The sequence below is a fragment of the Canis lupus genome, chromosome 8, assembly GCF_003254725.2.
Source record: "Canis lupus dingo isolate Sandy chromosome 8, ASM325472v2, whole genome shotgun sequence".
Classification (NCBI taxonomy): domain Eukaryota; kingdom Metazoa; phylum Chordata; class Mammalia; order Carnivora; family Canidae; genus Canis; species Canis lupus.
In genome coordinates, this window is record NC_064250.1 from 9,993,132 (window position 1) to 10,005,151 (window position 12,020).

The 12,020-nt window shown below is 33.3% G+C and overlaps 1 protein-coding gene across 5 annotated transcripts in view; it reads left to right on the forward strand.

The window, feature by feature from the left end:
- Positions 1-12,020, forward strand: part of SCFD1 (sec1 family domain containing 1) — a 106,497-nt gene that overhangs the window by 23,241 nt on the left and 71,236 nt on the right. For all 5 annotated transcript variants that reach the window (XM_025443507.3, XM_025443509.3, XM_025443510.3 and 2 more), the window contains 3 exons: positions 316-371; positions 1,377-1,462; positions 3,628-3,727. In XM_025443507.3, coding sequence (XP_025299292.1) covers positions 316-371; positions 1,377-1,462; positions 3,628-3,727 — 242 coding nt within the window. The remainder of the gene's footprint in view (positions 1-315; positions 372-1,376; positions 1,463-3,627; positions 3,728-12,020) is intronic.

Consider the following 12,020-nt stretch of genomic DNA (forward strand, 5'->3'; position numbering starts at 1 on the left):
TGCAATTGGATTTTTTTCTATCATTTTAAGATTTCAGCCTTTGATAAAACTTGGAGTAATAAACAAAGAGAAATTAAGAGGTCTAATGAGCTGATTCAGTAATGAGCTGAGGCCACCTTTTAGAACCTTTCATATTAATGGAAGATATGTTTTATCTTTTAAGTTATTTTTTTAACAAGACTATATTCCTTCATTGTTAATTTGTAAAATCAAGAATAGTACTACCTTTAGAAGTTTGCTTCTAAATTAAGCTCTTTTCATTCTTTTCCGTTATTGAAAGCTAAAAATCATTGCTAACATCTACTGTTAAAATAGGTGCTGTTCCTATAATCAGATGTTCAAGAGGAACAGCAGCGGAAATGGTAGCAGTGGTAAGTTCATACAGATATCCATTGATGACAAATAACATTGTATCAATGTTTTCCGTAAGTACCTCAAGTCTTTTTGTTAATATGAAGTATATGATTGCTATGGGCCATATATTAAGTACCAAAGGCAAATCTTTTTTACAACATTGAGATTACACCAAAAATAAGAAGTAATCATTGTATAGTGTTATGGGGTGGAGAAAAATGATTTACTCCAACATGCTATTCCAGCTCTGTTTCTTTTTTACTAAAATGTATATTTTCTTTCTGCCTTGTTTCTCCAAGTAGTTTTTATACTTATTTGATCCCCCAGGTCATTTTATATTTAACTTCATTTAGTAAATGTTTATTGACAATCATAACTTTATTTTTTTTTGACAATCGTAACTTTAAAATGAAGCCATTTGCTCTTCCACTATATTGGAGTAAAATATTCAATATAAATTGAGCATTCAAAAATTTGCTTTAAAGATTAAAGAGTAAATAGAGAAATTAGAAAAAATAGGAAAGATCAAGTAGTATGGAAAGATGGAAGATACACTAACATTTTTTAATTTTATTAGCTGAAATGAATCATTGACTGATGGAGGGCTGCTTTCTTTCACATATCCCATTTCTGTTCTGGAGCCTCTTGGATCTGTCAGTAGATAGAGACATTCTTTGTAAAACAGAGTCATGATTGGGTAAGAAAGTGGCTCATTACTGCAAATCGTTCCTGTACCTAATATAAAAATAGTCAGTGAAAAGTGATTGTTAGTGAAATCAGGCCTGAGTCACAATAGAAAAGGTATTGATCTTTTCAAGTCCAAGTTATAATGATATGAAATAGTAAAAAAACTAAAATATTTAGATTTTAGATCTGTTATTTTGTAAAGAAGTTGCAAGTTTTTTACTTATGAAACTAAGAACACATTATGTTCTCAGTGTTCATAATAACACGTTTTATTATCCTATATAAGGTTCTGTGAAATTTTTCTTTAAGGGTTATTATCAAATTTGATTTTTCAGAAACTAGATAAGAAACTTCGAGAAAATCTAAGAGATGCAAGGAACAGTCTTTTTACAGGTGACACACTTGGAGCTGGCCAATTCAGGTATTATGTTTTATCAGGGTTTTGACTCAGTTTGTTCTTGAAATATAAATGAATTATTTAATTAATTTACCTTCTGTTAGAAATTTTTGTTTTGAGGGCACCTGCGTGGCTTAGTCAGTGAAGCATTCAACTCTTGATCACAGCTCAGGTCATGATCTCAGGGTTATGAGGTCAAGCCCTGTGAAATTGTTTTCCATTTTTGTCATCTGTAGGAGAGATTTTTCTGTTTATATGGTTTTGGAGGTCAGTAGCCCTTTTATTTCAATTTTCATTAAGCCTCTTGTTAATGACAAAAGTAAGTGAAAAACTTGTGATGCTTATGTCTATTTCTACCTAACAACTAGTTTCCATTTTTACATTGAAATGCTTATTTAAAAAAATATACAGTATTGGGGTGAAGAAGTAGAAAAAAACTCCACACAAATGGCTGAGAATTATTTCAAAGGAGATAGGCAATATTTTGGAAAATTAATCCCTACCCCCAGTTTTAAGTGAATTAATAAATAAAGCCTATAAAAATAAACAGATACTTACTATAACTGCCCCCTCAGGGATAATAATTCTGTGGCAACTTTCCATAGACTTATTTCAAGTGACTTTAGGTGGCTTCTCCTGTCTTCTGTGTTATTTTTACAATTGGGAGTTAACACTAACATTATGTTTCAGTTTGTTCTGTCTCAGCCCCACATTAAACTCTTTTATTTCATTGCTGGTCTTAAATCTTCTTCAAAACGTTTCTCTAAGGAGAACAGAAACAGCAAATTCTCACCTGATTTTTTTTTCAACAGAAGCACCCACTATTGCATCTCTTACTTGACAGTTCCCTTTCTATAGTGCTCTCATAAAAGCTTTCAAACCAATATAAAGACTCTGTTTTATTTGGATAATTTCTAAAAACTTACTTATGTTATAGTACAGTTGTCTTTTTAATTTGTTGGTTGCATCTCTAAATTAATTAGGGATCAGCAACTTTGTTGGACTCTTTTAGACATTTGAATCTAGTTTAAGTTAATGATCCTCAATAAGAATTTGGTAATGTCTGCAGTCATGTTTTGTTTGGTTATCACAACTGGGTAGATGCTACTAGAATTTAGGGGGCTGCATTATAGGATGCAGCTAAATGTCCTACAATGCACAGGACAAGCCCCCAAAATGAGGAATTATCCAGCCCCATATCCAGTAGTGCTGAAGTAAGAAACTTTACCACAGGCTATCTTTCCTTGCCTTTTACCTAGCTCTGGAGTAATAAATGATAGTAGGTAGAAAGGGTGTACCTCCTACTTATTTATCACAGAGTTTTATCATCAGTGCAGTGTATTTATAATCAGTGCTGTGTAATGAGTTACTAAAATGGTCAGAGATCTCTTGCAGGAGAAAATATGAATAGTTAATATAACCAGGTAACAGTATCTTTTGCAAATTGATGTATACTCTTGATACAGTATTGCCAAACCAGACCTTTACAACTTTTGGAGACACGGTGGCAACCAGATGACTTCGTGCCTCACTTTGCTTTAAGTATAGTCTGTTTTACATCTTAGTTGTAATAATGCAGTAAACAACATATGAAGTATTTAGTAAGTGAATATTTACATGATTAGGCACCACTGTGGCTTAATGTTTTAGTTATATATATTATAATGGGGTACAGTTTCATGAAGCTCTTCTCTAGAGTCTACTTTTTGAATTTTTGTTTACAGAAAAAAGTTGTGATTTGTAATTTATGAAACTATCAAACATTTGTGTACATTTATCATCAGATTCTACTTAATAGTTTTCCCTAAAACTGATAATAGCTATTCCTTTTTTCCAAAAATGTGAAATACAAATCTAAGTAGAAGCAACTTATTCTTACTTCGATAGCTATAAAAATTATTCTGTAGAAACAGTACTTGCACAGATTTTTTTTCCTTTAAGATAGTTCCTCAGGACTTATAATCTAGCATATACACAGACTTAAGTAGTCCGAAGCATTACTTTACTTGACTGGCTATACTAAAAAAGTTTTCTTAAAGTAAACTATTATGGAACGTCAATATTAGCATACTTATTGTTCATGTCAAAATTATAAAACCAGAAAGTTTTAGAAAACAGGAAGTTTTAGAAAAATTGAGATATATAAACTGTTATCAAGAATTACATAATTTTTTTAAATATATTTACAGCTTCCAAAGGCCTTTATTAGTCCTTGTTGACAGAAACATAGATTTGGCAACTCCTTTACACCATACGTGGACATATCAAGCCTTGGTGCATGATGTACTGGTAAGAGGCTCAATATACCACTTTTTAGTAAAATGTAGTAGTGTTTAATGGTCCTTTTAATATAAAATTAATGTCATGGCTACAGAATCACAGGTGAGAAGGGTGGAGCTGAGAAATATTAAAAAAGTGATGGAATTTGGTATCACTGGGTGTGGATGCTGAAGAATAGTGAAGCATTGAAGGTTAAAGTTCTAAATTTATGATCTTTAAAGTATACGAATAATTTGTATTATTGGCAGTGTTGGAGAGAAAAAGGAATGAAGGAAAATGAGTTAGTGGCTTTTTTTTTTTTTTTTTTGGAGAGAGCACAAGAAGGAGATAGGGAGTGGGGAGGAGGGAAGGGAGAGAATCTTAAGCAGATTCAGTCTCATGACCCTGAGATCATGACCTGAGCCCAAACCAAGAATCAGACACTTAACTGACTGAGCCACCAGGTACCCCTCAGTGCAGTGAGTGACTTAAAAGTTTTTTCATATGAAGTAATTTTTTACTTTTTTTTGCCATGCTGAGGAAGTAAATAAATATGTTTCTCCATGGGGAGGAAAGCTATAATTTCCATTTTTCCTGGGAATCAGTTAAGCTCATTTTATAATAAAAGTAAATAGTATTTTTTATTTATACTGTATATTTTCCACATATATAAAATCATGCTTAAAACTAAAATCTATATTTATATTTATGTATATATTCATCTACTAAATATTGTGGATAGCATGCTATATACACAGATAAACAGAATAGCCCCAGTCTTTAAAGGCAATGGGAAGAAAATCTGTACACAATTAAATTCTGTACCAGGCACTCTGTAATAAAGCCAGAATAGTCCCCATTTGATAGAAAAAATTTAACACAGAAATTAAATGATTTGAACCCAAATTATTGGCTCTGTCAAGACTTAGCACTCTAATTTACTAACTTCTAGCCCAGGCCTCTAGGGTTTATAGTATATAATGATATCATTATTGCAAAGAGTGCCTGAAATGTCATATGGAAAGGAAGTGAAAAACATATGATAGATGATTTTTTGTTTGTTTGTTTGTTTTTCTTTAAAACCCAAATTGTAGCTGTAAGATATATTTTTAAATCAGATTTCAGGATTACTAATGAAAATTGGCAGTTCTACACCCTTTTGTATTCTGGAGTCCTGTGTCATTTTAGACTCAAGAATGAGTGTCAATGAAATAGTAGGCAACTCTGATTCATTTGAGAGGACAAGAAGAATTGAAGGGGCTACTGAATTAAACCCTGAGTAATGGAACATGGAAGCTAGTTTTAGGAGGTCAAGTAAGAGTCTGAGGAAGAATTCAGCCAGTACTGGAGAGCCTGCTGTCTGACCAAACATCTTAGACCCTGGTTTTAGCAATAAAGCAATGAAAATATTAATTTCTTCCTGGAGCTTACATTATGATAGGGGAGACAGACAATAACTAAAATAAAATATATGACATTTTCGAAGGTGGAAAATACTCTGGAGGAAAATAATGCAGGTAATGGTGAATAGGATTGTATTTAAAATAGGAAGACCTCACTGAAAAAAGACATTGAGGAAAGGACTAAAGGAGGTAAGGTAGTGAATTACAGAGCTAAATGGGAGAGAGAACAGCATTCTAGGCAGAAAGATGCTTAATAGATTTAAAAGATAGCAAAAGAGCCAAGATGGCCAGAGCAAAGTAAGGCAAGGGGAATATAGCAGGAGACGAAGTTAAATAGGCTATGGGAAGCAGTATAGCATAGGACATTATAGGATATTATAAGGATACTGACTTCCAGTTTGAGGGAAATGGGGAGCCAATGCAGTTTTGAGTAAAGGAGTGACATCTGATACACATTTTAAGAGTATCACTCTCGCTGCACTGTTGAAAACAGACTTCTTGAGAGGCATAGGTTGAGTCAAGAGACCAATAGGAGGCTGTTGCAATTATCTTAGCAGGATGGTGGCTTACAACAGGATGGAAATGATGAGAGTTGTGATAATCTATGAAATGCAGAGCATAGGATTCATTGATGAATTGAATGTGAAACTAAGAGAAAGAAAGGAGTCAAAGATGAGTCCAGAGTTTTGGCCTTTGCAAATGGACAGACGTCATTTATTGAGATAGAGACATAGAAGGAGAAATTTTGAGGGGAAGGTCAGATGTTGAGTATTAAACATGTTAAATGTGAGATGCCTATTAAAATATTCAAGTAGATATCAGATAGATAGATAGATAGATATAGATAGATAGATAGATAGATGATAGATAGATAGGTGTATGTATGTATGTATGTATAAATGAGTCTGGAGTTCAGGAAATATACCTGGTCTCAACACATAAATTTAGGAGTAGTCCATTTATAGATGGTATTTAAAGCCAAGAGATAAAATGAGATCACCAAGGGGATGAATATAGATAGAGAAGAGATCCAAGAACTGAACTCTGAGGCATTTCAACATTTAGAAGTTGGGGTGATGAGTAGGAACTAACAATATAATGTAGAAAGAAGCAGCCAGTAGTGAGATATGAGAACTAGATCTGTGTTGGTTTTGTAAGCCAGTGAATTAACTGTTCTCAGAGAAAATGTAGGAATTAGATTGAACAAATGCGGAGGACTGAGAAGTCACCAATGCATGTGGCAACATCAAGGTTTTTAGTAACTTTGGTAAGAGCAGCTTTCATAGTATAAGGACAGAACACAGAAGTGGATTTAAGAGAGATTGAAAGGAGACAGAGAATATAGGCAAACTCTAGAAGAGTTTTTGCTGTCTAGGACAGTTGAGAAAAGTGGTAATTGCTGGAGGGGAATGTGAGGTCGAGAAATTCTTAAATGAGAGAAATTATATCATGTTTGTGTATCAGTGGGAATGATCAAAAGAAAAAGTTGATGCAGGCAATGAGATTGTGTAAATCTGTAGGAGGTATTAATGATCAGGATCACTATAGACCAGGATTTCTCAACCTTGGCATTGACATTTTGGGCCCAATAATGTTTTTGTTGTGCAGGGCTGTCCTGTGCATTGTGGGATGTTTAGCAGCATCTTTGGTCTCTACCCTCTATCTAGATGCCAGTAGCACTGTCTCAGTTGTGACAATCAAAATGTCTATGAAGAGGGGCAAAATTGCCTGAGTGAAAACTGCTGTTAATATAGGCTGATGACAGGAGTTTCAAAGCTTGAGTTATTTTAGGGAAGAAGACAAGTTAGAGCCTGGAAGTAGGAAGGAAGGCAGCTATCTTAAATCCTGGGTCCAGCCAATTGGAGTTCAATTATTATAGCAAGAAAGTACGGTGGAAGTTTAGATGTTCAGAATAGGAGATTTTGCTGTTGACTGAATAGGAGTTCTAAAGGGTAATGACAGATGAGTTTTAGGAATTTGTTAATAAGAGATGGGATTTAAAGGAGGTGGTATAGGGAGTCATATAAAGATGGCATGATGAGATGGTTTTCATAATCTCAAATTAGTTTTGGTTGATGGGGTTCTAGCTTTTGGGTGGGAATGAGGGGTGAGACAAATCAGGAGTCATCTCTTCACTTCTGGTTATATGTGGAGGCTGTGTAGAGCATTGAGGTACTTTGATCTTTCTAATTCCTTTTCTAATGAAATTATTTGATGCTTTAAGCACTGGAGGTAAGATATTTATATAAGTAGTTGCACCACGAAGGAATATGCTCTTATTCCCCATTTGTTGGAAGAAAAATTTGAGAAACATAGCTTAGGGCAGAGATTTCCCCAAACCAGAAAAGGCTAATACTTTGATGTCTTCACTATTCCAAAGTGAAATGAGAATACTAAGGGCTATGAAATGAGGTTTTTTTGAACTACTTTTTAACTAATTGTGTGTGTGTGCTTTTTGTGAGATACATAAGTTACTGATTTTTTATTTCATATTCTTTAGTGTTAAAATAATCCTCTTAGAAATACAAGGTTAGGGTGCCTGGGTGGCTCAGTTGGTTAATCATTCAACTCTTGGTTTCAGCTCAGGTCATGATGACAGGGTCAAGAGATCAAGCCCCGAGGTGAGCTCAGTGCTTAGTACCAAGTCTGCTGCTCTCCCCCTGTCCCTCCGATCAGGCTCTCTCTGAAATAAATATAAATAAATCTTTTAAATAAATAAAACTACAAGGTGGTAAAAATAAGTGGTAGGGTTTTTTTGGTTCTGCTCTTCAGTTCACAGAATTAAAAATTGGCAACCATATGTCTCCAAAAATGTAGCTCAATAAATATTTTTTAAGTGCCTGCTCTATACCAGACTGGGATACCTGGTGAACGAAGCAGATGTTAATCCCTGTTGCATGGAGGTTAGACTAGTGTTGGTTTTATAAATAATAAATAAATAATAATAAGTTTTTGTTATAAATAATAGAGCAATGCACATCTCTAGCTAACTTTCATAGGCTAGGTTCTTAGCTTTAGGCAATCTTTTCACAGCATTATTATCAGAATATTTAGGTCTTATAAAAATAGTCTCTTTAAAGAGAGTAGTCAAGAAAAACTACACAATCTATATTGACTTATTCCTGTTCATTAATTTCATTTTTTAATTTTAAAAAATTTTAAATTAAGTATATTCCAGAATACTTAACAGTGTTATAGTTTCAGGTGTACAATATAGTGACTTAACAATACTGTATATTACTCAGTGCTTATCAAGATAAGTGTACTCTTAATTCCCTTCACCTATTTAAACCATTGTCTCACTCACCTCAGCTCTAGTAACCATCTCTTTGTTCTATATAGTTAAGAATCTCTTTTGGTATGTCTCATTTTTTCCTTTGTTCGTTTGTTTTGTTTCTTGAATTCCATGTATGGGTGGAATCATATGGTATTTGTCTTTTCCTGACTGACGTATTTTGCTCAGTATTGCACTCTCTAGATCTATCCGTATTGTTGCAAATGGCAAGATTTCAATCTTTTATATGCCTGAATAATGTTCTGTTATATATATATATATATAATATATATATATATATGCCACATCTTTATCCATTCATCTATATATTTTTTAAAGGTTTATTTCAGAGAGAGCGAGAGTGTGCACGCACATGTGTGCACAAGCAGGAGGAGGAGCAAAGGGAGAGACAGAATTTCAAGCAGTCTCCTAGCTCAGTGGAGAGCCCACTGCAGGGCTCAATCCCATGACTCCGAAATAAGGACCTGAGCTGAGATCAGGAGTCAGATGTTGAACTGACTGAACCACCCAGGCACCCATATCCATTCATTGGACAGTTGGGCTGCTTTTATCATTTGACTACTGTAAATAATGCTGCAATAAACATAGGGGTATATATATCCTTTCAAATTAGTGTTTTCATATTCTTTGGGTAAATATAAATACCCTGTAGCATAATTACTGGATCATATAGTAATTCCTGTTAATTTTAATGTAGTTTCTAGATGTGGAAAAACTATAACTGGGATATCATAAATTGTTATCATGTCATTTTTTTTGTTGTTAAAACTGCTACTTTTGAAGTTGGTTTAGTTTTTTAAATTCTTAATAATTATACCCTTTATCTCCACAAGATGGAGTAAAAGTTCTAGATAGGAAATGTTAACTTGTAATTGGAGCTTGCTTTTTATACTAAATAACTTTGCCTGAAAATCTTGAATGCTGATAGTATTTATATTTTAGATTATGGAAGCAACTGAAAATTCATATAGCTTCCCTGTGTGCTGGGAAAGATTCTTGTCATTTAATGTGAGAAATACATTCTTCTGGTGAAAAACTTGGCAGTGCCATTTTCCTTTTACTGGGATATAAGAAGCAGAACTGATAATTAGAAAGTCATGACTCCTTTTATTATACCTTGGTTATGGGAGGGGTGGTTTTGATTGTTCATCTGCCATGGGTAGTTACCATTAGCAAAGGGATGGGCATTATTTCATCTGAGTATCTTGTTCTTTAGTTAGACTTGGTTTTTCATATCTTAGGTATCCTTTTTGTGTGTTTGGTTCTCTGCTACTGACTCTTATTATTTGAAACATTAAATCACAATTTATATTAATATATAAAAGTGGTTTTTTGCCACTTAAGATGAAAAAAGGAAGTGGTTTCCAAATACATATTTTTAAAAGGTTATTAGAAAAGCATTTTAAGAAGCACTCATTTTTTTTAAAAGGTATATGACTGCAGTATAATGGATGTAGTTCAGAGTTTCATGTTTGAAGATGGATGCTTTGTTGATTCTGTAGTCTTTACAAAACCTCTTGGATAGCACTATGTTGCTCTAGTTTCAGGCATTTGCTTTAAAGTCAAAAGTGTAATGTAAACTTAGTCACTTAAATCAAAGTTGTTCATGAAAAGTTCCTACTAAAGGTGTGTATGTAGACTATGTAAAATTCAAAAAAAAAAATCCTTGATTTCATTCATTTATTTAAAAATGGTATTGTTTCAGTATTTCCGTATTCATTGCTGTATGTATTATTTGGTACTTACTAATCTGTAAATTAACCTGTAAATATTGTAATCACAGTATTTCTTATTTATTGTCCAATGTGGATGGGCAAGGAGGACTTATCATAGTCACTCCCAAAGTAAGGGTAATGAGATCCCATCTCAACATGTGCTTTCACAATCACTATGCCAAGAGGCAAACAATTGTGGGTTATGTTTTAAATCCTGTTTCAGTGTCACGAATAAAGTTTTAAGACTTTTATTAGGGAATATTTCATATAAAAACACACCCATACAATACTATAATGAACCCCCATGTGCATCACTCCGTTTCCCAGGCAATATGCATCTTATCCTGGGCATTATATGATCTAAGCATAAATATTTCAGCATTTATCTAAACAGCAACAACAACAAAAAAGTACTGTAATTTTATTATCATAACAACAAAATTAACAATTATTCTTTGGTAATATCTATTGTTATCTCTATATTCAGCATTTCCTAATTGTTTCAAAGACACATCTATACAGTTGGTTTGTTCAAATAGAGATCCAAACAGTATCCATACATTGCATTGGTTGATATATCTTTAAGCTTTCAGTTTACAACAGTTCCTCTTTCTACTCCTTTTTTATTGCCATTTTTTAGTTGAAGGAATTGGATTGGTTTTCTAAAGAATTTCCTTCATTTCTACATTTGGTTGATTGTATTCTTGTGAGAGACAATTTGACATGGTTCTCTATCCTCAGTATTTTCTATAAACTGATCTAGAGACTTAATTGGATTTGGCTCAGTTCTTTACCAAAATATACTTTGCTTTTTTTCCATGTGAATATAAATCTTTGCTATAAATGGTTGTCACCTATATCACCCAAACGTAATTTTCTCATTAGCTCTATTTGGGTTGACTGGTCTGCTTTAACTTGTAAAAGGAGACTAAGACTACTGAAGACTTATCCATGTTTTTAGCACTTCTCAGTGGGATTTACTTATATCTTATGATTTGGGACACCATTGTCTAGTCTCTAAGTCAAGAAAGAAAGTATGAGTATTAGTAAGAACAGGTTAGACTCTATCATGTTAAAACTAATTCTGTTGTCTTTTATTTGTCTATAAAATGTTCACTTTCTTTAACATGGCTAAGTACAGCACAGAATGTTCTAATTTCCCAGTTTTCAAGACTAAAATTTTCCTTATTTGCCTGGCTGTTATGCAAACAATGGAAGTGTTCTTTCCACTTTTATGTTATTTCTCAAAATTCTTACCATTTTTTATTCCTTTATCATTTTGTATTTTCTTTTAAGTGTTTCATCAGTACTTCAGTAATAGTGTGCTCTTATTTTTCAACCAGTAGTTTTGTTAATGTTACTTGTATTTTGAATGAGCTGTATCATCACCATGAAATAGTACTTTACTAGAAATTCTGGTTAATAAGGCTCAACTACTTAACTACCAGTATCTTTTTTTTTTGTTAATTTTTAAAGCAAGATTTCTCATATTTAGCTGTTAATATCTATTGTGTTTCCTTCCTATTTGAGTGAGCTGTTGTACAAACTAAGGTTACAGTATGGGGATGGGAAAGTAAGAAGAATTAAGTAAGGTTACTGATGTATGTATCCTATGATGATACGAAGAGTCAGGAAAAACATAGTATTAACAGGCTGAAATATAACATTATATACTCTTTGTCAACTTCTTCATCAACTATGGCGATTGGACATCTGTGTATTTCACACTCATGTTTTGTGTCATAAGAGAAAATAGCAAGGAAATAAACACAGTAGTTTTAAAGGATAAGTTGCAGGGTATGTATGGTCTAATGTACTAGACTCAGTATTGTTGACCTAGTTTCATCAAAAGGAGATTAAGTTCTATTAAGTACACTTAATCTGCTAGGTCCTAGAAGTTTAATTATTAG